General features: G+C 52.2%; 2 protein-coding genes across 24 annotated transcripts in view; one reads left to right on the forward strand and one right to left on the reverse strand.

Annotated features, from left to right (window-relative positions):
- Positions 1–11,626, reverse strand: part of OGFOD3 (2-oxoglutarate and iron dependent oxygenase domain containing 3) — a 26,519-nt gene extending 14,893 nt beyond the window's left edge. Inside the window, exons 1-5 of one of the 3 annotated variants that reach the window (XM_074021040.1) lie at positions 11,450–11,626; positions 7,965–8,194; positions 4,262–4,337; positions 1,903–1,945; positions 867–1,044 (exon numbers count right to left, since the gene is read on the reverse strand). In XM_074021040.1, coding sequence (XP_073877141.1) covers positions 955–1,044; positions 1,903–1,945; positions 4,262–4,337; positions 7,965–8,194; positions 11,450–11,523 — 513 coding nt within the window. In that variant the 5' untranslated portion in view covers positions 11,524–11,626 and the 3' untranslated portion in view covers positions 867–954. Of the gene's footprint in view, positions 1–866; positions 1,045–1,902; positions 1,946–4,261; positions 4,338–7,964; positions 8,195–10,981; positions 11,193–11,449 lie in introns of those variants that run through there. The other 2 variants (XM_005585337.5, XM_045376384.3) reach the window with 2 other exon arrangements.
- The window catches only part of HEXD (hexosaminidase D), a 26,395-nt gene continuing 9,918 nt past the window's right edge, over positions 11,395–27,871 (forward strand). For 13 of the 21 annotated variants that reach the window (XR_012426379.1, XR_012426381.1, XR_012426380.1 and 10 more), the window contains exons 1-4: positions 11,395–11,773; positions 12,970–13,104; positions 17,735–17,844; positions 23,080–23,167. Coding sequence is in view for 7 of the 21 variants with exons in the window: in XM_045376381.3 (XP_045232316.2) it covers positions 13,021–13,104; positions 17,735–17,844; positions 23,080–23,167 (282 nt within the window). In the remaining 14 variants the exon portion in view is untranslated. Of the gene's footprint in view, positions 11,774–12,969; positions 13,105–17,734; positions 17,845–23,079; positions 23,168–27,544; positions 27,669–27,871 lie in introns of all 21 variants that reach the window. The other 8 variants (XR_012426382.1, XM_074021036.1, XM_074021031.1 and 5 more) reach the window with 3 other exon arrangements.

Consider the following 27,871-nt stretch of genomic DNA (forward strand, 5'->3'; position numbering starts at 1 on the left):
GGCCTCCTGGGTGGCTGGCGCCACAGCACGGACCATGCCAGGCCTGAGTCATCACTTTGTAAGGCACTGAAGTGTTTCTTGCCCGACCATCCACCTCTCAGTCCTTCCCCACATCCTCAGAGGAAGAGGCTTCCAGCCCACGTCAGTCACCCCACCTATGACCCCAGAGGAGCCCCACTGCTGCCCCTTCCTCATCGTCACGGCCACTGGTCCTGCGGCACCAACCTAGCGTGGGCCTGTTGAATGGTAACTGAACCCAACGCAGCGGCCCAGCCAGCTCTGTGCAGGACAACTTCCCATGTGAACGTGGAGGAAGTGGTGAAACACAAACCCACCCACTCGCAGATCTGTAACAGATAGCCCCCAAACTGAACCAAACCAAATTGAAATAAAACAAGGAACTCAGGCAGGGTATGGCAGCTCACGCCTGTAATCCCAACACTCTGAGGGATCAAGGCAGGTGGGTCACCTGAGGTCTGGAGTTCGAGACCAGCCTAACACGGTGAAACCTCGTCTCTACTTAAAATGCAAAAATTAGCTGGGTATCGTGGCACATGCCTGTAATCCCAGCTACTCAGGAGGCTGAGGCAGGAGAATCGCTTGAACCCAGGAGTTGGAGGTTGCAGTGAGCGGAGATCGCCCCACTGCACTCCAGCCAGGGCGACAGAGCGAGACTCCGTCTCAAAAAAAAAAAAAAAGGAACTTAATTTTCAGAACCCAAGAGAAAAGAGTTTGCAGAAAAAAAGTCACACAGACCATCATAGAAATATTTTGAAATTCTTGAAGAGTCTATAAATTAATTTCTTAGAAGTTTCAAAGATTCAGAAAGACTCAGGTCTATTCAGTGATTATAATTCAAAGCGATCACCAAATACACAGAGAGAAACAGATCTTCAGACAATTCCACACACCAAGCAAGAAAATAACCCTGAGGAAACCGCATGAGAATTTGCGCTAACACCAGCTGCACTGGGGACTGACTCCCAGCCACTGCCCGTCAGGAAGGTGAGGCCACGGCGGGTGGTGACTCCGTGATCCCTGTGGCTGCGGTAACACAAACCAGGGCTTTAAAACAACACGAGTTTATTCTCTCACAGTTCGGGAGCCCAGAAGTCCAAAATCGAGGTGTGGCCGGGGCCCTGCTCCCTCCCAGGGCTCCGGGGGAGGTGCTGCCTGCCTCTTCCCATAGCCCCACCACTCCCATTTCTGCCTCCGTCTTCACAGGACCTTTTCCTCCTCCCCCTCAAATCTCCCCCTGCCTCTCTCTCCTATGGGCACTTGCCATTGGATTTAGGACCCAAAATCCCAGATGATCTCATCTTGAGATCCTTAAGTTAATTACATCTGCAAAGGTCCCTTTTACAAATCAGATCATGTCCACGGGCTCCAGGTGAACACATTCTCCAAGGCCATCAGCCGACACCCTGCAGCGTCACACAGGGGACGACAGCCCCACAGGGCGTCCATGGAAGCATCCAGTTCGGAAGTTGCAGGATGCATTGCAGCATGTCTGTCCCACGGAGGCTCTGCTGTTTCCCGGCAGCTCCCCGTGTCCAGCGCACACAGCCATCTCCTCGCTGGGCTCCCACCCCTCTCCCTTGCTGGCTCTCTGCTTCCAACCCCCTCTATTCCCCCAACGTGAACTGGAGCCAGGCAGGCTGTGACATGCCATGAAGAGATGGCCACGCACATCTAAGGACACACTCTTCCCAACGAGGGTCTGCTGCACAGGTTTCAGTCAGGTGCAGCTGCTGCAGCTGGTGCTGAGAAACACCATGGTGGGCCCCACCCACATTTGGGGGCATGCAGGGAACCCTGCACGTCTGTGCCTTCCCCTTCCCATCCAAGTGAGAGCAAAGTTAAAGGGTGAAATAAAGGGGGCAGGAACTACATTCAACTCACCCCTCCGTCAGATCCTCCCAGGGAGAGCCCCTTCTCAGCTATGCTGTAGGGAGAAAATAATTCGGAATTTAGTTACTGGAATTGTCTAGGCAAAACGTCAATCAGCACAATTAATGCAATGTTAGTGGGTCCTGCACGTTTAATGTTTATGATGTAAACAAATGTTTAGACCAAAGGACTCAACTTTCTTTTTTTTTTTTTTTTTTTTTTTTTGTGAGACGGAGTCTTGCTCTGTCACCCAGGCTGGAGTACAGTGGCCGGATCTCAGCTCACTGCAAGCTCCGCCTCCCGGGTTTACGCCATTCTCCTGGCTCAGCCTCCCGAGTAGCTGGGACTACAGGCGCCCGCCACCTCGCCCGGCTAGTTTTTTTTTTTGTATTTTTAGTAGAGACGGGGTTTCACCGTGTTAGCCAGGATGGTCTCGATCTCCTGACCTCGTGATCCGCCCGTCTCGGCCTCCCAAAGTGCTGGGATTACAGGCGTGAGCCACCGCGCCCGGCTGTCTTGTCAATATTTGACTCAGCTTAGAAACAACTGGGCTTCAGCACTTTGGGAGGCCAAGGCGGGTAGATCACAAGGTCAGGAGTTCGAGACCAGCCTGGCCAACATAGTGAAACCCCGTCTCAACTAAAAATACAAAAATTAGCCAGTTGTGATGGCAGGTGCCTATAATCCCAGCTACTCTGGAGGCTGAGCCAGGAGAATCACCTGAACCCAGGAGGCAGAGGTTGCAGTGAGCCAAGATCATGCCACCGCACTCCAGCCTGGACAACAAAGCAAGACTCAGTCAAGAAAGAAAGAGAGAGAGAGAGACAGAGAGAGAGAGACGGAGGGAGGGACGGAGGGAGGGAGGGAGGGAGGGAGGGAGGGAGGGAAGACATGAATGGCTGGGCTTAATCTCTCATCTTCAACATTGAAAGCCACCTGGGCCAAGCTAAGGAGCCTAGGGAGCATCTAGGGGAGGGCCCGCTGCTCCCCATCTCTCCTGGGACCTCAGGCAGGTGGGGGAAGCTTTGAGATTCACCAGCTCAGGAGATAGGGGCCCTGCCCACAGTGGGAGAAAGACACATACGCGCCAGCAGTGCTGGACCAGAGAGGACCGCCCCCAGCTGCCACAGGTGCTGGGAGCCGCCTATGGACACCAAGCGGGGACACGCTGGTGCCTCAGTGAGACGCAGTAACCCCACGTGGAGCTAGGCAGCATCCTTGGGGGCAGGCTCCCTGGGGAGAATCTCAGGGCAGGGCACGTGGCCCAGGGCTGCACACGCTTAGCATCTCAACAAGTGGTTGGAAAATCAAAACTTTCTTTTAAGATCTCAGTAAGAAAAGTCCAGCACCAGCAGCCTCTGAGTGGCGTCCTGTGCTGCCACAAGTCACAGCCAGGTGGGCTGAAGGGCTCCTTGGAGGCAGTTTCAGGGCAGACACTGAGTGGTCATTGAGCAGTGTCCTGGAGGCTCTGTGGGGAGCAACGGGCACTCAGCAGCAGTCCCCAGAGGCGGCCATGACCTCTGCAGAGGAGCCCAGGCCTCCAGGTACTCTCTCAGCTACTGTTTCGCTGAGGGCCACGGTCTCCTCTTCTGAAATTGGAAAATCTGAGCTTGGCCCTTGAAAGCACATAATTCTTTTTTTTGAGACAGAATCTCACTCTGTTACCCAGGCTGGAGTGCAATGGCACGATCTTGGCTCACTGCAAGCTCCACCTCCCGGGTTCAAGCGATTCTCCTGTCTCAGCCTCCTGAGTAGCTGGGATTACAGATGCGTGCCATCACGCCTGGCTAATTTTTTGTATTTTAGTAGAGACGGGGTTTCGCCATGAGCCCAAGCTGGTCTGAAACTCCTGAGCTCAGGCAATCCACCCACCTTGGCTTCCCCAGGTGCTAGGACTACAGGCATGAGCCACTGCACCCAGCGCGGAAATTCTTAAAAAATTATAATATAATCTTCTTTTTTTTTTTTTTTTTTTTTTTTTGAGAAGGAGTCTTGCTCTGTCACCCAGGATGGAGTGCAGTGGTGCAATCTCGGCTCACTGAAACCTCTGCATCCCAGGTTCCAGCAATTCTCCTGCCTCAACCTCCCAGGTAGCTGGGACTACAGGTGCCTGCCACCACGCCCAGCTAATTTTTTGTATTTTAGTGGAGACAGGATTTCACCGTGTTGCCCAGGCTGGTCTCGAACTCCTGAACTTAGGCAATCTGCCTGCCTCGGTCTCCCAAAGTGCTAGGATTACAGGCATGAGCCACCGAGCCCAGCAATAAAATCTTTAAAACCGCTTTATTACTAATAATGCTCTGCTTCCCGCCCTGGCCCCACTCCGCGTGTGTTTGTTTAAATCCCACCGTGCTCAGGGACGGGCGGTTACCTGCGAATCTGCTCCGCTTCCTCCCTGGTGATGACGACATCGGTGACACCTCTGCCGCATTTCCTGGGGGTGCAGCCTGGGAGGGGACAGCCAGGGTGAGATGCAGTTTCCAAGGCCACCGGCGCATGCCCTTCCAGGGGATAGGGGCCACAGCTGGCTAATACGCCCGGTCAAATGTGAATTTCAGACACACAACCGCAGCTCTCCAGAGTGCATGCGCTTTGTGCAGTGTATCTGGAGTTCATGTCTCATTGGGCGTCCTTGGCTTCCAGTGGCTCCAACTGGAGATTTAATCCAGAAGCACCTGTTGCTGCCCCAAACCTTGGGAAAACCACAGAAGCCCCAGACACGGCGTCGACAGCATTCCTGAACCATCACTGACTGCAGATCCAGACACCCACAGGCACCGTCAGAAAACCCTCCTGAGACCACCAGAGCGGAAAATCCTCCTGTGACCACCAGAGCGGAAAATCCTCCTGTGACCACCAGAGCGGAAAATCCTCCTGAGACCACCGGAGCGGAAAACCCTCCTGAGACCAGAGCGGAGCTTGTGGGTCTGGCCCCAGTCCTTCCCCAGGGCACAGCGAACTGTTCCCCACATCCCCCTGTCTCTCCCCGTACCTCGGTGACCTGCGGAGGCTGAGAGAGAAGAGGAAGAAGCAGCTCAAATGGGGGTCAGGGTGGTCGGGGGCAGGGACAGGGGCAGGGTCGTTGGGACAGGAGCAAGATGGTCGGGGCAGGAGCAGGGTTGTCGGGGCAGGGGCAGAGACAGGGTCGTTTGGGGCAGGGGCAGGGTCGTTGGGGCAGGATCAGAGTGGACAGGAAAGAGTCAGGGTCATTGGTGCAGGGGCAGGGTGGATGGGGCAGGGTGGTCAGGCAGGGTTAGGGTGTTTGGGGCAGGGTGGTCGGGGCAGGGGCAGGGTCGTTGGGACAGGGACAGGGTGGTTGAGGCAGCATCGCCCAGATGCACAAGGTACAGCAGACTGTCAGAGAGGGGCCCAGCGACCCGCCCCTGTGGTTTGGTATGAAGTGCAGCTGGCTTTGTGCGCTGGGCAGGCCGCAGGCCATGCCTGACTATGAGACGGCAGCCCACAAGCACCAGGACATGGGGCCAACCGGGACTCCACAATTTGCTTTTCCTCCCTCTCCCTACGTCCTGCCTAGAAAGCCAACCCTGAGCCTGGACGTGAAGCCTCCCTCTCGGGACCATGGGAATAAAAGCCTCGCACTCAGGGCTGAGCGCCAGCGTCAGGGGCTTGGACCCAGGCATCACATGGCACCCCAATGACCTTGTTCCAGGAGATAAACAAAGCTCCACTTGGTTGAATATCAGGGAAGGGGGGCTGTAGTTACATGTGGTTAAATGATCTAAAGGACATAGTTGTTTTATTTCAAAAACAGAAAGTCATTTTATGCTTTTTTATAAAATTTCCCCCACTAAACATGAGGACACAGGAAAGCGGAAAGCAAACGGCAAATGCAATGAGAGCCACACAGGCCTGTGGCACAGCCTCTGTACTAGCAACGAGAATCACTAGAGGGAAGAGAGGGTCCCCTGTGGCACAGGAGCGACTCGACAGGAAGGGGAAGGGACAGCAAACAGCAGACAACATTGTCCCATGACACATATGGCAGCCAAAGCAGAGACGCTGCTGGGTCCACACTCAGTGGAGATTCTGATGCCCCTTTCCATAACTGGTGGGTGAAGGGGACAGAAACTGGTGACGAGAATTTGTGCACATGAGCGTGGGTCAGGAGAAATACCCATAAAGTTGTAAAAAATGACCAAAAATCCCATGCATTTAGAAATTTTTTAAATTTCCAAGTAACTCATGAGTTAAAAAACAATAATAATAATGAAAATTAGAGGCCGGGGTAGTGGCTCATACCTGTAACCCCAGCGCCTTGGGAGGCCAAGGCGGGTGGATCACCTGAGGTCAGGAGTTCGAGATCTGCCTGGGAAACATGGGTGAAATCCCATCTCTACTAAAGTTACAAAAATTAGCCAGACATGGTGGCAGGTGCCTGTAGCCCCAGCTACTCAGGGGGCTGAGGCAGGAGAATCACTTGAACCCAAGAGGCTTGGCGGAGGTTGCAGTGAGACAGATCACGCCACTGCACTCCAGCCTGGGCAACAGAGTGAGTAACACTCTGTCCACAAAAAAAAAAAAAAAGAAAGAAAGAAAAAGAAAATACATCAAACCATTTGTTTTATTGTAAAATACATACAACATAGAATTTACCATTTTAACCAAGCTTTTTAAAAAGTGTGCAGTGTGGTGGCATCAGGCACAATTGCATCGGGCAGCCATCACTAGCACCACCTCCAGAACTTTTCCACCTCCCCCAGGTGAAATCCCAAACCCATTAAACATGGACTTCCCATCCCCCCTCCCTCATTCCAACTTTTTTCTTTTTTGGCAGGGGTCAGGATCTCGCTCTGTCACCCAGGATGGAGTGCAGTGGTGCACTCTAGGTTCACTGCAGCCCCGACCTCTCGACCTCCCAACCTCCTGGGTTCAAGTGATTCTCCCACCTCTGCCTCTTGAGCTGGGGGTACAGGCGTGCACCACCGCACCTGGCTCATTTTTTATTTTGTAGAGATGGGGTCTCACTGTGTTTCCCAGTCTGGTCTTGAACTCCTGGCCTCAAGCAATCCTCCTGCCTGGGCTTCCCAAAGTGCTGGGATTGAGGATGAGCCACTGCTCCAGGCCATTCCAACCATTTTTAATGTCGATAAATTATTAATGATCGCAAGAAAAAATTCTGCTTGGTGCTGGCATTCAAAATAGAGTTTCCCAAAGCTGGGATGTTAGAGAACTGCTAAGAAAGAGAGAGCACCCACAACAACCCGCAACAGAAACACTTTCATTTTCCTGACCCCCGAGGCGGTCCCGTCCCTCCCTGCGGCGCAGCTGGGACCACGTTCACGTGCGTCACAACAGCGCCCCTTTGTGGAAGAACTTGGCAATCTTTTCTTGGTTCAAGTGCAAAGCATTGAATTGAATTTTTTAAAACCTGAATTCTGCCTCAAAAACCCAGTCGCGCATCTTGGATTTTTAAAACTAAGATTTTTTAAACATCCAGATAGCATGGAATGCTCAAGAAAACAGAAGTGACAGGAGGCCTACAGGCAGCGGGGTCTGCACTGGCCGGCCCGGTCAGCCCACCTCCGGGGCCGTCCGCTCTCCAGGGTGCTGAACCCCCGGCCCTGCTAACCGCAGCGCTGCTCCAGGCTCTGGGCTGCCCTGGAACCACCACCACCCCCATATCAGGCCCAGGCAGAACGGGAGCGGGGGAGACGAGCTGGGGCACAGGACAGCAGAAGGGCTGCCGATCGTTCCTTGTTACATTTTCCCCAACATTCTCCGACTGTACCACATTCTCCAGTCAAAAAATCTTTCTGGTTTTGACTTTCTCATCCCTATCTTTCTAAGGCAAACCATCTCCTCCGCTGGACCGCACAGCTTACTAAAACGCTGACCGTGGCCGGGCAGTGATGGGCAGGGCCCGAAACACCTGCACTCCCAGCCAGGTGTGGACTAGCCAGCCTGCAGGAGGGGAGAGGCCGTCTGCTACCCCCAAGCATACCACATCCAACCCAATTCCCACCCCTTCGTCTCAGCCAATGTCCTTTAACCACATTGAGTCTCATTTTAACGCGTTGCTTTCCTGAACTACCGCAGAGCCTGTGGCACTGTACCTTCAAACCTGCGGTGACTGTCGTAGTCCTCAGAGCAGGGCACCTCGATGAATCTCCCCGCCACCACCTCGCCACGGCGGGCCAGGACCTCTGTGACCCCGTCTTCGGCCCCTAAGTTGCTCCAGAGCAGGAGTGTGGTGAGCACAAGGCCGGCCCCCAGGCCCGCAGTCCTTAGCCACGGCCTCTGCCACAGCCTCTGCACCTCCCGCGGGGATCGGTCCTTCTTGGTGCTGAGAACAGAAAACAGGCCACGTCACCCAAATGCGGAGTGAGCCAGAGAAAACGCTCCCCAATCATCAAAGTGCATGCGCCATGACCCGGCCTTCACTCACACCTCACCCCCGAAACGAGGGCTTCCTGCCTGGGGCCAGCGCTGTCCACTCAGGAGACACGGATTCTTCCCTCCCTTTCCCTTCAGGGGTCTCCAATACACACTAGCTGCCTCCTGAGCCAGGGAGTTTGAGAAACACTGCAATAGAGACCCATGGGTTTTAAGCAGAAGAAAAAAAAAAAAAAAAAAGGCCAGACATGCTCCTTATAAAGGCCACTTGAGGCAGGCGCAGTGGCTCATGCCTGTAATCCCAGCACTTTGGGAGGCCGAGGCGGGCAGATCACCTGAGGTCAGGAGTTCGAGACCAGCCTGACCAACATGGTGAAACCCTGTCTCTACTAAATACAAAAAAAAAAAATTAACCCGGCATGGTGGAACATGCCTGTAGTCCCAGCTACTCGGGAGGCTGAGGCAGGAGAATCATTTGAACCCAGGAGGCGGAGGTTGCAGTGACCCAAGATTGTGCCATTGCACTCCAGCCTGGGCAATGAGAGCAAAACTCCATCTAAATAAATAAATAAATAAATGCCACTTTAATGTGAGATGTTTCAAAACAAAATAAGGATGTTTAAAAGGGTTTGCTTAGCAAAATGGGACAGGATGGGGTGCCCTGTGGTGCAGCTGTTCTAGGACAGGCTGGTAGTGATGGGGGCCTCCATGCAGGGGTGAACCCTAAGGACAGGGGCCGCTGGAGGAAGGCTGTTTCCAGAGTGGGGCAGAGGTGAGCCCCCTACAGCTCAGGTATTCCATCAGGGCCGCACTCACTCCCCTCCTGTAAAATAAGCTTCACATCTGCTCCAAGGAGCAGGTGTTGGGTCTGTCCCACCACTGAGAAGAGAAGGGCTTTGGACACATGTATTTCCAAAACTTGAATAAAGGCTCATTTAAGGTATATTAGGACAATATTTCTTTTATTTATTTATTTTTATTTATTTATTTTTTTGAGACAGAGTTTCACTCTTGTTGCCCAGGCTGGAGTGCAATGGCACCATCTCGGCTCACTGCAACCTCTGCCTCCCAGGCTCAAGCAATTCTCCTGCCTCAGCCTCCTAAGTAGCTGGGATTACAGGTGTGCACCACCACACACAGCTATTTTTTTGTATTTATAGTAGTAGAGATGGGGTTTCACCATGTTGGTCAGGCTGGTCTCGAACTCCTGACCTCAAGTAATCTGACCACCTCAGCCTCCCAAGGTGCTGCAATTACAGGCAAGAGCCACCACGCCCAGCCTCAAAAGTCTATATTTCTATATTAACCATTCAGTGCTGACAAAAACTGTTACTCGGTATTTCAGAAAATGTACAAGTGAACTGGAAATTTTAAAAATGTATTAAATAACTTCTCATATTATTATTGAAGAAAATAGGTAGGTGTATGTTTATACTTGAAATATTCTTTTGGAGAGATTTGGCTTTTGGGAAAAGGTAGAATACTTATAAATCATTGCTAGGTCATTCATTTATGCTTAATAAAATTATAGCTGCATGCTAGTCCGATGGTAGTGGGTTCCCAGAACTTAATAACCTTAGTGTCACTAACGTTGGTATACAACCTCCCACTGCTAAATTTGACTGGCTTTAAAAAAAATTATAGCTGTGGCCAGGTGCGGTGGCTCACGCCTGTAATCCCAGCACTTTGGGAGGCTGAGGCGGATTGCTTGAGGTCGGGAGTTCGAGACCAGCCTGGTCAACATGGTGAAACCCCGTCTCTACTAAAAATACAAAAATTAGGCGGGTGTGGTGGCGGGCGCCTGAAATCCCAGCTACTTGGGAGGCTGAGGCAGGAGAATCTCTTGAATCCAGGAGGTGGAGGTTGCAGTGAGCCTAGACTGTGCCACTGCACTCCAGCCTGGGCAACAGAGCCAGACTCTGTCTCAAAAAAAAAAAAGAGAAAAAGAAAAAGAAAAAAAATTATAGCTGTGAACTAGCATAAGGCATTTAATATTAAGGAAGGAGACCACTACTACCACTGCTGCCCTCCTCCCCCCACCTTGCCTAGTTCACAAGACAGAAGGAAAGAGAGAAAGAAACAAAAGTAAGATAAATAGCCAGACAACCTTGGCACCACCACCCGGTCCTAGGAGTTAAACAAAGTAATAATAATAACATCAACCCCTGGCCTAAACTACTTGTGTTATCTGTAAATTCCAGACACTATAAGAAAAAAACATAGTAAAACTTTCTGTTCTGTTAGCTGATGCATGTAGCCCCCAGTCACGTTTCCCACTCTTGCTCGATTTATCACGACCCTTTCACGTGGACCCCTTAAAGTTGTAAGCCTTTAAAAAGGCCAAGTGTTTCTTTTTCGGGGAGCTCGGCTCTTAAGACGCGAGTCTGCCGACGCTCCCGGCCGAATAAAAACCTCTTCCTTCTTTAATTCGGTGTCTGAGGAGTTTTGTCTGCGGCTCATCCTGCTACAATATCCTATCTGGTAGACTCCAAAAGCAGTTGAGATGAAGAAGGGATAAAAATCTCAAGAACAAACTATGAGGTTTAAGAGTCACTGTAGCTATCCAAACCTGAGGTGTCCTCCTGATTTTCCTTAACTGACGGCTTCAGTGTGCAACTCGTCAATAGAGGGGAATTGGGCACTCTCGAAAATAGCAAAATATTAATATCAAGCAAGCGAGAAGCTGTATTCTGCACGCCAGAAGATCCTTCACTAATACCTGCAAACCAATGATCACCTGTAACATTTTAAAATCCTAAAACTAAGCATTCCTCCATGGCACCCGATCCTCTAGAATTCCACGGGGAAAGCAATCTTCGTGGTTTAAAAGTGAAGGCGGAGGCACGCTCCCGGCTCAGGCGGACTTTCCAGGCTGCTGGGTGGGTTACTCCACGCGACAGCGACAGCCAAACGGCAGGTTCCCGGAGCAGCAGCAGCAGCTCATCAGGCTGGAAGCAAAGCCCCCTTCTCTTTCTCATGCCCCTCTGGGGTCGGTGGGCCTCCACTGTCGGCCACCGCGGCTTCCACCCACACCTGCCCCGCTCCCAGCATGGGATGCGGTAGGCCCCGCCCCTCCGCGGCAGACCACGCCCCGCCTGCCCCCCCCCCCCCGTCGGGCCAGGCCCCGCCCCGTCAGACCCCGTCCCGCCCACTCCACGGCCCAGTCAGCCGCCGCAGCGCGCGCCCTTCCCCTCCTCGCCGCTACCTGCTCCGGTTCCGGCGCTCGGCCGCTCCGTTGCTCTCGGGCGCCTTGGTTGCGGCCCTCCGCTGAGGCGCCATCGGGCCAGGCCGCCGCAGAGCCGAGCCGGACGCGGGCGCCAGGCCCGGGGACGAACGCCGTGACAGGGAGCGCGAGGCGGGCGCGGCGCAGGGACGCGGGAGCGACGCGCTCGGCCATCGGCCCCTGGGCTGGCGGCCAGGCCCGAGCAATCGGCGGCCGATCTGGGCGGGGCTCAGAGCAGAGGCGGCAGCCGCGGGGGCGAGGTCCGCCTGGTTGCGCCCCGGACCTCGCGGGACCGCGGCGGCGCAGGTGAGGTGTGGGTGCGGCTCTGGCTCCGCGCGCTCGGCCGGGCGGCTGCCGGCTGGAAGCGTTTCCCCCGGTGCCTGTACCTGGAGAGGGACGGCCGGGCTCCCGAGCGGCGCCTCCCTGCGTGGCTGTCCCGCAGCGGCACCGAGCCTGGGGGTGAATATTGTGGGTAACTGGTCGTAGGCGAAACTGAAAGTGCTTGGTGTCCGTGTGCACCACCGGCCTGCCCTGCTGTGTTACAGAATCCTTAGGGTCAGAAGCCTCCGAACCCTTGCACGGAACCAGGGGTTGGATTATTGAACTGAATCTGTCTCACATGCAAAGCTTTCCTTTCCTCTTCTCACCCAATCCTTTGTGCTTTCATAGTAGATAGGAAAAATAAATAAATAAATAAGTTTTACCCTTCCCCAGCTGCTTCGTTATCCTTTGGATGCCGCTTTTATTCAGTATAATACTACGCTCAGCTCTGATGCACTTGGGGGCTTTTTAAAAATTATTAGCTTACCTTAAATCCTAGACAGTTTTCCCCAACCTGGAGTCAGTTTTGCAGTTTCTTCCTCTTTATAATCAAGCTGATCTGAGCTCTAGAAATACAAATTAGTTTTAATATTACCTAAAATTAGGATAAATTTCCTACAGAAGCACCATATTGTGCGGCTTGATAAGAAAATGTTTAGGGGCTTCTGCCCGATTTTTCACTAGCATAGTACATCTAGTTTAACAAGGTCTTTAAAACGAAGTTGTTTTGCAGTTACTTGTGTTATAATAGATCATAACCATCTTATAAACAAACTGGGTGGCTTGGCCGGGCACGGTGGCTCACGCCTGTAATCCCAGCACTTTGGGAGGCTGAGGCAGGTGGATCATGAGGTCAGCAGTTTGAGACCAGCCTGGCCAACATGGTGAAACCCCGTCTCTACTAAAAATACAAAAATTAGCCAGGCATGGTGGTGGGCGCCTGTAACCCCAGCTCCTCCACAGGCTGAGTGCTGTTTTGTTTTAGCAGCAAATCACACATAGCAGAGGTCTCTATATCTTAACATGGAGGAAGACTTCTGGTTCATTTTCATGTTAGCAAAATGAGTTTCCTCCGAGTTAATCAAAACTGGCTAGGATCAGAACTGAAACGGAAAGTATAAGGGGAAAGGCAAAGGGAGAAGCTTCTGCCCCTGTTGATAACTCTTAATTTTCTCCACTAGGAAGAAGTCCCCGAGGAGACTTCCCCATAGGAGTTCACAGAAAATATTGAAATGTCAGGTTCCACGCCATTTAAGATGAGATTAGTTCATTTAGACCTTAAAGGAGCTCCACCAAAGGTCTCATACCTCTCAGAGGTAAGGACTCCCTTTCACCTCTAGAGCATCACTTTTTGCCTTGTCTTCATTCTTTAAAGTTTTGAGCAGTTTTCTGTGGAAATCGGTGCCTAGAACACAACCGCAAGGTTCTTGGTGGAGGAAGATGGTGGCAGCAGCGTTGATTTTGAATTTCCCCCGTAGCCTCTCACAAAAACGGAACAACCAGGATGACAAAAAAAAAAAAAAAAACAACAAGAGGACAAAAGAAACTCACAGCTTCTTTCTTGTGGGTGGAAGTGTGTCTTTCAAAAAGATATGTTCAAGTCTTAACCCCTGGGACCTGTGAATGAGACTTTATTTGGAAATAGGATCTTTGCAGATGTAATCAAAATAAGATGAAGTTGTACTAGAATATGGTGAACCCTAATCCAGTGATTGGCATCCTTACGAGGAGAGGGAAATTTAGAAGCTGAGACACACACGGAGGGAAGGCAGTGTGAAGACCCAGGAGGACGCCCCACGGTGCCGGCAGCCAAGAAGGTCATGATGCACCATGAACCCCGAGATGCCAAGGATAGTTGACGATCACCAGAAGCTATTGAGAAGCAAGGAAGGGTCCTCCTCTGCAGCCTTCAGGGAGAGCTGGGTCTGCTGACACCTCGATTTTGGATTTAGGGTCTTCAGAACTGTGAGAGAATAGATTTCTATTGTCAAAAAGCACCCAGTTGGTTTTTGTTTTTGTTTTGAGACAGAGTCTCGCTCTGTTGCCCAGGCTGGAGTACAATGGTGCAGTCTTGGCTCACTGCAACCTCCACCTCCCGGGTTCAAGCAATTCTCCTGCCTCAGCCTCTGGAGTAGCTGGGGTTACAGGCGCCCGCCACGCCTGGCTAATTTTTGTATTTTTAGTAGAGACGGGGTTTCACCATGTTGGCCAGGGTGGTCTCAAACTGCTGACCTCATGATCCACCCGCCTCAGCTTCCCAAAGTGCTGGGGTTATAGGCGTGAGCCACCGTGCCTGGCCAAGCCACCCAGTTTATGGTCATTTATTACAGCAGCCCTAGAAAACAAAGACACTCTTCAACAAAACTAGGTATCAGGGTGTCCCCACAGATCCCAAACTACAAGTGGGTGGGGCCAAAGCACAGACAGAATAACACCTGTATGGGGTTAGCGGCCAAGCAGGAGGTAACAGAGGAAAGAGGGAAACTCCGACGGTGCTAAGACCAGAGGACCCAGAAAATAGCCTCAAAAGTAAATAAAGGTCTCCCACAGGGAGAAGCGGGGCAGAGTTTTAATGGCTCCCGTCTGAGACTGAGTGCAAAGAGACTTAAAGGAGGGTGCAGGGGAGGCCGAGGCTGCAAGACTCTCAGAAATAGGTAATGAAACTTCCTTCCAGAGGAACAGCGCCCCCCGCTAAGGATAAAACGGGGAAAGAATCCACATTGAACTGGGCAGGAACAGCAAAGGGAAAGGGGAATGCTCAGGTCCTGGGGAAAGGCGTCCAGAAGAGGCGGAAGTCAAAAAAATGCTGCAGAAGTAGCTACACAGAGCCTGCAGTTTCTAATACCACATGGCAGCAGTAGAGGAGGGGCCTTGAGGCTGGCCTGTCAGCATTGCAAACACAAGAGCCTGTTCTTAAAAATGAGCAACAGGCTGGCCATGGTGGCTCATGTCTGTAATCCAGGCACTTTGGGAAGCCAAGACGGACAGATCACCTGACGTCAGGAGCTTGTGACCAGCCTGGGAAACATGGAGAAACCCCGTCTCTACTAAGAATACAAAAATTAGCGAGGCGTGGTGACACATGTCTGTAGTCCCAGCTACTTGGGAGTCTGAAGCAATAGAATTGCTTGAACTCAGGAGGCAGAGGTTGCAGTGAGCTGAGATTGCGCCACTGCACTCCAACCGAGGTGACAGAGCAAGACACCATCTCAAAAAAAGAAGGAAAAAAAAAAGTAAAAGCAGGAAAGAGTGTTAACATCATACAAAGATAGGTAAGAAAAAGGAAGGCCGGGTACAGTGGTTCACGCCTGTAATCCCAGCACTTTGGGAGGCCAAGGAGGGTGGATCACAAGGTCAGGAGATCAAGACCATCCTGGCTAACACAGTGAAACCCTGTCTCTACTAGAAATACAAAAAATTAGCCCCATGTGGTGGTGGGCACCTGTAGTCCCAGCTACTCGGGAGGCTGAGTCAGGAGAATCGCTTGAACCTGGGAGGTGGAGGTTGCAGTGAGCCGAGATTGTGCCAGTGTGCTCCAGCCTGGGTGACAAGAGTGAGACTCTGTCTCGACAGAAAAAGAAAAAAGATGATCTGAATAGCATTGCAGCAGTGAAGGTGCTCCAGACACACACGCCCACCCAGCAGGAAACACTGTTCCATAATATTTCATAATGAGATAAAAGATGCTCAGAAGATGACAGAAGCTGTGAAAGAACAGCATAAATCAGAAATAGAAAAGCCCAGGCCAGGCTCAGTGGCTCACGCCTGTCATCCCAGCACTTTGGGAGGCCAAGGCAAGCGGATCACTTGAGGTCAGGAATTCGAGACCAGCCTGGCCAACATGTGAAGCCCTGTCTCTACTAAAAATACAAAAATGAGCCAGGCGTGGTGGCAGGCGCCTGTAATCCAACCTACTTGGGAGGCTGAGGCATGAGAATCACCTGAATCTGGGTGGTAGAGGCTGCAGTGAGCCGAGATTGCACCACTGCACTCCAGCCTAGGCGATAGAGCAAGACTCAGTCTAAAAAAAAAGAGAGACAAGCCCAGAAATGTGGTAACTAGACAAAAGAAGTGTAAAAATTGCCTGTGGAGCTCAGAAATGAATTCTAGAGAAAAAACATTTTTTTAATGAAGACTAAACTATAAGAAGTGTAAAAGTGAGTAGACACCATGGAAAGTGCAGTATTTGGAAACAGATGACAGAAAAGAAAAAAGCAAACAGAGAGATGAAAAGGCATTCTGACAATTGAATATGGCAAAGAAGGCTGAACTTACACACAGCTGATGAAAAGCCGTTCTGACTTGGGCTGGGTGCGGTGGCTCGTGCCTGTAATCCCAGCACTTTGGAAGGCTGAGGCAGGTGGATCATCTGAGGTCAGGAGTTCAAGACCAGCCTGGACAACATGGTGAAACCCCGTCTCTACTAAAAATACAAAAATTAGCCAGGCATGGTGGCAGGTGCCTGTAATCCCAGCTACTTGGGAGACTGAGGCAGGAGAATCGCTTGAACCCGCGAGGCGGAAGTTGCAGTGAGCCGAGATCGCGCCATCGCACTCCATCCTAGGGGACAAGAGCGAAACTCCATCTCAAAAAAAAAAAAGGCGTTCTGACAATTGAATATGGCAAAGAAGATCCAACTTACACACAGCCAGAGTCTCTGTTTCCGTTATCTGTTGCTGCGTGACAGATCTCCCAAACTTAAGGTCCCCATTCATCACCCCTTGTGTTTCTGTGGGTTGGCTGCATGGTTCTGCTTTTCTGACCGAGGCTCCTCAGGTGGTCACAGCCCCGTAACATCTAGAAACATCTGATGGCCTGCGTGGCCTTCTGTGTCCAGCAGTTCATCGCGACTGTCAGTTGGGGCTCCTTGGTTCTCCTGCACGTGTGTCATCCAGGAGGCCTAGCGTGCACCTGTAGTCCCAGCTTCTTGGAAGGCTGACGCTGGAGGATCACTTGAGCCCAGGAATTGGAGGCTGCAGCGAGCCATGATCAAGCCAGCACACTCCAGCCTGGGTGACAGAGTGAGACCCCGTCTGTTAAAAAAAGAGGCTGGGCACAGTAGCTCACACCTGTAATCCCAGCACTTTGGAAGGCTGAGGCAGGCATATCACCTGAGGTCAGGAGTTCGAGACCAGCCTGGCCAACATGGTGAAACCCTGTCTCTACTAAAAATACAAACATTAGCTGGGCGTCGGGGCAGGCGCCTGTAATCCCAGCTACTCGGGAGACTGAGGCAGGAGAATCACTTGAACTCGGGAGGCGGAGGTTGCAATGAACCGAGATCGCGCCATTGCACTCCAGCCTGGGTGACAGAGTGAGACTCCATCTCAAAAGAAAAAAAAAGAGAAGGAAGTGGGGAGAAGAACGAGGGGGAAGGGACCCCATGAGTACAGCCCAGGAACAAATGAGTTCTGCACCTCCTCCCACCTCCCCCAGGTGCTGACCCCAACTCTTCAGACCCCTGCTCCCCCTGCCCCAGCTCCTCCTGCCCCGTCCCCCATGCCTTGCCATTCCCCTTCAGCCTGGCTGTCCTGTCCCCTGTGCCTTGCCATTCCCCTTCAGCCTGGCTGTCCTGTCCCCTATGCCTTGCCAGTGCCTCTCAGCCTGGCTGCCCTGCTGGGTCCCTGTACGTGAAGAGCTGCTTCTCAGTGGCTCCCTGCTGGCCGGAGCCATCCCTCCCAAGCTGAGCCACCAGCGCTAACCTGTTGAGTAGCAGCCCTGTTTCATAGCATGTCTCCCCTGCTGTGCAAAATAGTCACTGGAACGGGGAGTTTCATTTGGCATAACATAAAGTACACATTCCGGATTTAAGGTTCCCAGGAAAAATAGGAATAGCAACTCCCACAGTCTCCACAGACTGAAAGGGAAAGCGTCTCCCCGCTGTGGACGTGCCACATCGTGCTCCAGCGGCCACTTCTTCCTAACCTCTCCCTGTTTACCCCCCAGATTTTTCCTCTGTTCCGTGCGCTAGGTGCAAACGGCCTCCTCATTGAGTATGAAGACATGTTTCCCTACGAGGGCCCTCTGAGGCTGCTGAGGGCCAAGTACGCCTACAGGTAACACCGCCTACAGGTACCACCGCCCATGGCAGGGACGGGCGCGGCGGGAAAGCGGGGAAGGGAGGGTTTTGCAGGGCGGGAGGAGCAGCAACCTGGAGGTGCAGGTGGAACAGTAAGGAGATGAACGGTGGTGGGTACATTACTTTTTTGTCTTTTTTTTTTTTTTTTGGGAATCTCTTTTTTTTTTTTTTTTTTTTTGAGGCGGAGTCTCGCTCTATCGCCCAGGCTGGAGTGCAGTGGCCGGATCTCAGCGCACTGCAAGCTCTGCCTCCCAGGTTTACGCCCTTCTCCTGCCTCAGCCTCCCGAGTAGCTGGGACTACAGGCGTCCGCCACCTCGCCTGGCCAGTTTTTTTGTATTTTTTAGTAGAGACGGGGTTTCACTGTGTTAGCCAAGATGGTCTTGATCTCCTGACCTCTTGATCCGCACGTCTTGGCCTCCCAAAGTGCTGGGATTACAGGCTTGAGCCACCGCTCGGCCACTTTTTTGTCTTTTTAAATTCATCTCTTTAATTGTAAAAAATAATCATAAAATGAAAACAAAGTTTCATTTCAAATAGTCACTGGAGAGAATTTTGAAACATTTAAAGGGAAAGTAAGCATCAGCAGCACCCCCTACAGGGAAAAGCTGTATTTCCTGTCTCTGTCCTGCAGGCGTTTCCTCTGTTGATGGGAAGGCCTGGAGAAGGCTGGGCTAGAGAGGGCTAGAGAGGGCTAGAGAAGGCTAGAGAAGGCTAGAGAAGGCTAGAGAGGGCTAGAGAAGGCTAGAGAGGGCTAGAGAAGGTTAGAGAAGGCTAGAGAAGGCTAGAGAGGGCTAGAGAAGGCTAGAGAGGGCTAGAGAAGGTTAGAGAAGGCTAGAGAAGGCTAGAGAAGGCCTCCGCATGGGGAGAGACTGCTCTTCAGGCCACAGTTGAGCCCTGAGTTAGAGAAGTGAAGAATTAAAGGGGAGAAAATCAAAATCAATAAAATCAGGTGTGGTGGAGATGGGAGGCCCCTGCTCAGCGTTAAAATCACAGGTCTCTGTGAAAATCAGTGACAGCCCCAAAGACAAATGTGCAACGGACACTAACTGGCCAATCCCAAAGGAAGAAACAAAAAAAGCCAATAAGCGTATAAGAAAATGTTAAGGCCAGGCGCGGTGGCTCATGCCTGTAATCCCAGCACTTTGGGAGGCCAAGGTGGTCAGATCACTTGAGCTCAGGAGTTCGAGACCAGCCTGGCCCACATGGTGAAACCCCCTCTCTACATAAAATACAAAAATTAGGCTGGGCGCGGTGGCTCATGCCTGTAATCCCAGCACTTTGGGAGGCTGAGGTGGGTGGATCACTTGAGCTCAGGAGTTCGAGACCAGCCTGGGCAACACGGTGAAGCCCCATCTCTACATAAAATACAGACATGAGCCACGGATAATGGCATGGGCCTGTAGTCCAAGCTACTCGGGAGGCTGAGATAGGAGGATGACTTGAGCCTGGTGTTAGGTTTTTTAAAGGGAAGGCGAGGGTTAAAGAAAGAGAGGGCGGCTCTACAGCAACACAGGTATGTTGCAGAAACCTACAGAGGTGGGGGACCAGCTTGATGCCAGAGCGCACCGCCGCTGACAGGGTGGGCACTTACAGGCTGGACGGGAGGGGCTGGGCAGCAGGGCTTGCTGCCGGGAAGATGTTGAGAGACGTTCCCATGGTGAGGCCGTTGGGTCCTTGTTCCCGGCAGAATCTGATCAGGATATTCCTTCAGTTGGGGCCCAACAACGTGTCGTCAGGATGATCCTTCACCCCAGCAAGGTGCGGTCGGGACGTTCCCGGCCGTGTGGTCAGGTGTTCGGGATGTTCCTGGGCCATGTGGTCGGGATGTTCCTGGGCCATGTGGTCAGGATGTTCCTGGGCCATGTGGTCAGGATGTTCCTGGGCCATGTGGTCAGGTGTTCGGGATGTTCCCATGCTGTGTGGTCAGGTGGTCGGGATGTTCCCGGGCCGTGTGGTCAGGATGTTCCTGGGCCGTGTGGTCAGGTGGTCGGGACGTTCCCGGGCTGTGTGGTCAGGTGGTCGGGACGTTCCCGGGCCGTGTGGTCAGGTGGTCGGGATGTTCCCGGGCCATGTGGTCAGGTGTTCGGGATGTTCCCATGCTGTGTGGTCAGGTGGTCGGGATGTTCTTGGGTCGTGTGGTCAGGATGTTCCTGGGCCGTGTGGTCAGGTGGTCGGGACGTTCCCGGGCCGTGTGGTCAGGTGGTCGGGATGTTCTTGGGCCGTGTGGTCAGGTGGTCAGGATGTTCCCGGACCGTGTGGTCAGGTGGTCGGGACGTTCCCGGGCCGTGTGGTCAGGTGGTCGGGACGTTCCCGGGCCGTGTGGTCAGGTGGTCGGGATGTTCCCGGGCCGTGTGGTCAGGTGGTCGGGATGTTCCCGGACCGTGTGGTCAGGTGGTCGGGATGTTCCCGGGCCGTGTGGTCAGGATGTTCCTGGGCCGTGTGGTCAGGTGGTCGGGACGTTCCCGGGCTGTGTGGTCAGGTGGTCGGGATGTTCTTGGGCCGTGTGGTCAGGTGGTCAGGATGTTCCCGGACCGTGTGGTCAGGTGGTCGGGATGTTCCTGGGCCGTGTGGTCAGGATGTTCCCGGGCCGTGTGGTCAGGTGGTCGGGACGTTCCCGGGCCGTGTGGTCAGGTGGTCGGGACGTTCCCGGGCCGTGTGGTCAGGTGGTCGGGATGTTCCCGGGCCGTGTGGTCAGGTGGTCGGGATGTTCCCGGCCGTGTGGTCAGGTGTTCGGGATGTTCCTGGGCCGTGTGGTCAGGATGTTCCTGGGCCGTGTGGTCAGGTGGTCGGGATGTTCCTGGGCCGTGTGGTCAGGATGTTGGGCAGGATCTTGGGCAGGCCGAAGCCCTGTGGAATGTTTCACTTCAGCCTGGGTCTGGAAAATGGCAGGGGGCTTACAAAATGGTGCAGTTTGGATTAACACCTGGGAGCCAGAGGCTGCAGTGAGCTGATACTGCACCACTGCACTCCAGTCTGGGCAATGGAGCCAGAGTTTGTCTCAAATAAAAAGAAAAAAAAAAAACGGAAAGAAAGAAAGAAAATGTTAAACCCTCATAGTACTCAAATCAAAGAAACTAAATCAACAATGCAACACCATCCTGGCTACCAAACTGGTAAGGCTTTTAAAAAAATTGTAGGGCCGGGCGCGGTGGCTCAAGCCTGTAATCCCAGCACTTTGGGAGGCCGAGACGGGCGGATCACGAGGTCAGGAGATCAAGACCATCCTGGCTAACACGGTGAAACCCCTCTCTACTAAAAAATACAAAAAACTAGCCGGGCGAGGTGACAGGCGCCTGTAGTCCCATCTACTCGGGAGGCTGAGGCAGGAGAATGGCGTAAACTCAGGCGGCGGAGCTTGCAGTGAGCTGAGATCCGGCCACTGCACTCTAGCTTGGGCGACAGAGCAAGACTCCGTCTCAAAAAAAAAAAAAAAAAAAAAAAAAATTGTAAGACTCGGGCCGGGCGTGGTGGCTCATGCCTGTAATCCCAGCACTTTGGGAGGCTGAGGCAGGTGGATCGAGACCAGCCTGACCAACATGGCGAAATCCTGTCTCTACCAAAAAAATACAAAAATTAGCCAGGCGTGGCCAGGTGCAGTGGCTCACGCCTGTAATCCCAGCACTTTGGGATGCCAAGGCAGGCGGATCATGCGGTGAGGAGATCGAGATCATCCTGGCCAACATAGATGAAATCCCGTCTCTACTAAAAATATAAAAAATTACATGGTGGGCATGGTGGCAGGCGCCTGTAGTCCCATCTACTCGGGAGGCTGAGGCAGGAGAATGCCCGGAACCCGGGAGGCGGAGCTTGCAGTGAGCCGAGATCACGGCACTGCGCTCCCGCCTGGGCGACAGAGCTAGATTCCATCTCAAAAAAAAAAAAATAGCTGGGTGTGGTGGTGCACACCTGTAATCCCAGCTACTCAGGAGGCTGAGGAAGGAGAATCGCAGGAACTCAGGAGGCAGAGGTTGCAGTGAGCCAAGATCAAGCCACTGCATTCCAGCTTGGGTGACAGAGCAAGACTCCATCTCAAAAAACTAATAATAAATAAGATAAATAAATAATTGTAAGACTCTGTGTTGGTGAGAATGAGAAGAGGAAAACTACCGGCTGGTGAACGTAATGTGACGTCTGTTTTGGGAGGACTTCGGCTCCGTGTGTCAGAACAACCCACACGCCATGCAGCGGTTAGACCAGAAGAGAGGAACAGTGAGCCAGGGTGTGGGTCTGCGATGAGATGGTCAGGCGTTTGCATTTTCTTCATACTCTTCTAGTTTTCTTCCTACAGTGAAGACGTGTTGTCTTTTGATGTGAAAAAGTAAAGTCCCAGGGTTCCTTTGAAGCTTGAAGCAGGAATATTTAAAGACTTGACATAACTCATAAATCTATAGAATGGATTAGCCTAAAATGGTTCAAACACATACAAAAACTAGAAATAGCTTTTTTTTTTTAGATAAATTCATAAATGACAGCTCATTTGTGAAAAACAAAGAGGTTGACCCGGGGCGGTCAGCCCTTCCCAGGATGTGACCCTCCTGCAGAGGACGTGTGCCCCAGGGATTATTTCAGATTGAGGGCCCTGTGGGGGCCTGCCCTCAGGCAGCTGCTGACCTGGCTCTGGGTGGACTGTGGCTCCTTCTGTAGCTTTTTTTTTTTTTTTTAAAAACAGAGTCTTGCTCTGTCTCCCAGGCTGGAGTGCAGTGGTGCGATCTCGGCTCACCGCAAATTCTGCCTTCTGGGTTCAAGTGATTCTCCTGCCTCGGCCTCCCAAGTAGCTGGGATTACAGGTGCATGCCACCAGGCCCAGCTAATTTTTGTATTTTTTGTAGATACGGGGTTTCACCATGTTGGCCAGGCTGGTCTTGAACTCCTGACCTCAAGTGATCTGCCCACCTCGGCCTCCCAAAGTGCTGGGATTACCGGCGTGAGCCACCGCACCCGGCCTTGAGTAGTTTCTTGTAAAATGTGATGACTTCATTCTCTTGTCGCGGGTTGAAAAGCGAACTGTTACTTGAGGACATGCTAGAACATCATCTTCCCAAATTTTAGAGCAGGTGCCTTTCCAGAAACCAGGATATCTGTCAAGCTTTGTGGAGTGAGGGCCTCACCATTTCTGGAGAGCCCCCTGGGGCATGACGAGGAAGGGCTGGGGGCATGTGGACATCACGTGCTCCCCACGTGACCCTCTCTGCATGAATTTTGTCTCTTTAGCCCCTCTGAAATCAAAGAAATCCTGCATCTGGCTGGACTCAATGAGCTGGAGGTGATTCCCTTGGTGCAGACATTTGGACACATGGAGGTGAGTGGCAGGAATGGAAGTTACCTGTTACCTAGTGCCTGGCGTGGAGTCCAGGGGCTGCAGGCTGGGCCAGGCTTGTGCCCAGGGGTAGGTGCAGCAGGTCTGTGGTTGCAGGCAGCGCAGCTCAGCACAACTCAGAGAGGACTTTGGTCTAGGAAGTCCCTGTCTGACTCGGCCAGAGCTGCAGGTTGGGGCAGGCTATCTGCCTGAGGAATGGAAGGGAAGAGCCAGAAAGGGGGTCCTGGAGGCTGGGAGGTGGTTTCCTTTTTAACTTGTATTCATCAGAATATTATGTGAGGTAAAACACAGTATTAAGGAAAGAAAAGGGGTTTTTCAGGCCAGGTGTGGTGGCTTACACCAGTAATCCAGCACTTTGGGAGGCCGAGGCTGGCGGGTCACCTGAGGTCAGGAGTTTGAGACCAGCCTGGCCAACATGGCGAAACCCCGTCTCTACTAAAAATACAAAAATTAGCCCGGGTGTGGTGGTGGGCACCTGTAGTCCCAGCTACTTGAGAGGCTAAGGCGGGAGAATCGCTTGAACGCGGGAGGTAGAGGTTGCAGTGAGCCAAGACCACGCCACTGCACTCCAGCCTGGGTGACAAGAGCAAGACTCTATCTCAAAATATATATACACACACACACACACACACACGTTCTTATATATACATACACACACATATATATACACATACATACACATATGTACACACATATATACACATATTCTTTTATATATATATATTTTTTATATATATATACACACACACACATATTCTTTTTCACATCTGTATCAAACAGACAGGAAGTGATGCAACATTAACCACCACAGTTTGATTTAATGGCTCTTAGGTTCCATTTATTTCTCTAACAGATACACCATTCTGGTTTCTATTTCCACACACCGCGGGAAGGAAGGTTGTTTTCACTTACACATGCCGGTGTTCTGGGCATGCCACCGAAGTTCCTTCCCACAGCTTGGTCCTCCGGCCTTTCTAGTTGATTCTCCCCATCACACTCTGCCCTAGGACCTGGCACGTGCTCTTAGCCTCCTGCCACCTCTCTACAGAATGTCTCTCCCAAGGCCACCAGGGTCCTCCAGGTCACTAAGTCCAGGGATGGTTTTAGTCCTTTCTGGCTGGACCCTTCGGTAGCTTCTGGTATCCCCAGCTGCTCTCCTGAGCCCCACACTTTCCGGCTTCCCCCTGCCACTGACTGTGCCTCCTCGGTATCTATTTGCATTTGCCTCTCTGTAGCTGGCGGTCCCCAAGGCTCCTCTCGGCCCCTGTCCCCACCTCCCACTCTCTCTAGACGGTGCCATCTCTGCTCCTGCTTTCTCTTCGTCTTCCTCTTCCTCTTCTGTCTGCACCTCAGCAGCTCCAGACCTCCTGGGTTACAGACCCTCATCCCCAGCTTCCTGCTGGTCACTTCCACTGAGGGGCCTCCTCCAGCCTCTGGTGTGCACACCAGAAGCAGACCAGCCGCGGTCAGCACCACCACCCGCCCGCGCCCTGACCCATGTTGGTCCTGCTGCTGCTGCTCCTCCTCCTCCTCTGTCATGCAAGCACCACCCCTGTCTAAACCACCACCAACTCGCCATGAAACTCTCCTAACGGGTCTCCCAGGGCCACTCTGCCCCTCCGTGCCGCTCTCCCCACCGCAGCAAGTCACAGCACAGCTCTGACCACTCACACCTGCCATCTCCTTAAAAGACACTGTTGTCAGGGCAGAACTGATTGCCACAAACCGGGTGGCTTAAGACAACAGAAATGTTCTCTCAGTTCTGGAGACCAGATATCCAAAATCAGCGTGTCGAAGGGTTGGTTTCTTACTGAGGAAGACCCTCCATGTGTACATTTGCTATTAGTATACCATTGTGTGCTAGTTTTTGAGACAGGGTCTCGCTCTGTTTCCCAGGCTGGAGTGCAGTGGTGCAATCTTGGCTCACTACAACCTCCGCCTCCCGAGTTCAAGTGATTCTCCTGCCTCAGCCTTCTGAGTGCCTGAGATTACAGGCGCCCCACCACACCCGGCTAACTTTTTGTCTTTTTATTAGAGATGGGGTTTCAAGATGTTGGCCAAGCTGGTCTCGAACTCCTGGCCTCAGGTGATCCGCCTGCCTCGGCCTCTGAAAGTACTGGGATTACAGGCATGAGCCACGGTGCCCGGCCTAGTATACCTCCTTGGTATACCAGAAATAACTGCTTGGGTGTATTACCCATTTTTTTTCAACTTGAGTTTTTAAGGTTCTTTATATGTCCTAGATGCAAGTCCTCTGATGGAATTTGCAGGTATTTTCTCCCAGTGTGGAGCTTACATGCTTTTGGTGGCATTTCTGAAAACTTGTTGTGATCACCAGATCACAGAGATTTTTCTTATATTTTCTTCTAAAGTTTAACTTGTGTGCATTTTTCATTTAGATCTATGATCCATGTTGAGTGTGGTATTTTTATTCTTTCTCCAGAACCCTTGAACATTCAAGTTGTCTTGAGTCACAGTCTCACTCTGTCCCCCAGGCTGGAGTATGTGGCACAATCACAGCTCACTGCAGCCCTGAACTTCTGGGCTCAAGCAATCCTCCCACCTCAGCCTCCTGAGCAGCAGGGACCACAGGTGTGCGCCACCACACCCTGCCAGTTTTTTAATTCTGTGGAGATACCAGGTCCCACCGTGTTGCCCAGACTGGTCTCGAACCCCTGGCCTCAAACAGGTCCCCCACTTCAGCCTCTCAGAGTGCCAGGGTTACATGTGTGAGCCGTTGCACCTGGCCCCATTTTGGGTTAATTTTTTTGTTTATTTTCCTTTTTGTGAAGAGTGGGGTCTCACTATGTTGCTGGGCTGGTCTCAAACTTCTGGGCTCAAGTGATCTTCCTGCCTCTGCCTCCCTAAGTGCAATTTTTTTATTTTTTTATTTTTCTTGAGACAGAGTTTCGCTCTGTCGCCCAGGTGGAGTGCAACAGCATGATCTCGGCTCACTACAACCTCCACATTCCGAACTCAAGCAATTCTCCTGCCTCACTTCCCAAGTAGCTGGGATTACAGTGCCTGCCACCACACCCGGCTAATCTTTGTCTTCTTCGTAGAGATGGGGTTTTGCCATGTTGGCCAGGCTGGTCTCGAACTCCTGACCTCAAGTGATCTGCCCGCCTCGGCCTCCCAAAGTGCTGGGATTACAGGCGTGAGCCACCACACCCAGCCTCCTTTCATTCTTAGAATATATTCATAGTAGTTTTCTTGAAATATTTGATAAATTCTATATGTGGGCCCACTGAGAGTCAGAGTCTGTGAACTGGATTCTACTTTCCAGTTTATTCGCACATCTCAAAATTTTTGGTTGAGAACTGAACATTTCAGTGAAAACATTATAGCAAAGCTGAATGTTTACTCCTTTCCCCAGTGGCTGGTGATGGTCGTTTTGTTGTTTTCTAGCAAGTAGTCTGCATTTAACCTGCAGCACCTGCCCCCGGCCGTGTGTGCTCGCTGATGTCTGTGCTGAGATTTTTTTGGTTCTTATTTTTACGTTTTATCCTGGCTTCCTAGGGTCACCCCTCTGTCTTCATAGCTGGTCGTCAGCCGAGGGTTTGGGCAGAGGTTGTGCTCCCACACCTTGAGCCCACAGGCCTCCTCCCCTTGCCACAGGGCTGTGTGTGGACGATGGGGGGTGCACCCCCAGGTTCGCACAGTTCCCACCTGGCCCTCACAGGTCCCTGCACGTGTGTGTGGCCCCCGTCAGCCAGGCCTGAGGACAGTGTGCAGCACCATCTGGCTTTGTGTTTCCAGTGTCACCCGTTAAATCTCCAGCCAGTCTTGGCTCTCCCCAGCAGGGACTGACCCTCTGGCAGGCGGAAGACACGGTCTTTTCTCCAGTTGCTACTTCTTTTTTTTTTTTGAGACGGAGTCTTGCTCTGTTGCCCAGGCTGGAGTGCAGTGGCCGGATCTCAGCTCACTGCAAGCTCCGCCTCCCGGGTTCACGCCATTCTCCTGCCTCAGCCTCCCGAGTAGCTGGGACTACAGGCGCCGCCACCTCGCCCGGCTAGTTTTTTTGCATTTTTTAGTAGAGACGGGGTTTCACCGTGTTAGCCAGGATGGTCTTGATCTCCTGACCTCATGATCCGCCCGTCTCGGCCTCCCAAAGTGCTGGGATTACAGGCTTGAGCCACCGCGCCCGGCCTCCAGTTGCTACTTCTACTGACTGTGCCCCCAAAAGGGGTGGGTTTTTACCCAACCTCAAGTTAAGTCTGCCCCTCTGGCAGCAAAGCTGTGGTTTCCACACTGAGGGGGAAGGGGGCAGTGAGCAACCATAGGCCGAGGCCACAGAGTCTCTGTTCTTACGCAAAGTGGTATTTCCTACATAAACGTTTTTCTCTTTTTTCTTTTCAGAGACAGGGTCTCACTCTGTCACCCAGGCTGGAGTGCAGTGGCGTGATCATGGCTTACTACAGCCTCAACTTCCTAGGCTCCAGTGATCTTCCCGCCTCAGCCGCCCAAGTAGCTCGAACCACAGGCAGGTGCCACCACACCCAGCCACTTTTTTTTTTCTTAAACTGATTTTGTTTTTAAAAAATTTATGGCCGGGCACAGTGGCTCGCGCCTGTAATCCCAACACTTTGGGAGGCCAAGGTGGGTGGATCACAAGGTCAGGAGATCGAGACCATCCTGGCTAACATGGTGAAACCCCGTCTCTACTAAAAAAAATACAAAAATTAG

The sequence above is a fragment of the Macaca fascicularis genome, chromosome 16 (genome assembly GCF_037993035.2).
Source record: "Macaca fascicularis isolate 582-1 chromosome 16, T2T-MFA8v1.1".
NCBI classification, from domain to species: Eukaryota; Metazoa; Chordata; class Mammalia; order Primates; family Cercopithecidae; genus Macaca; species Macaca fascicularis.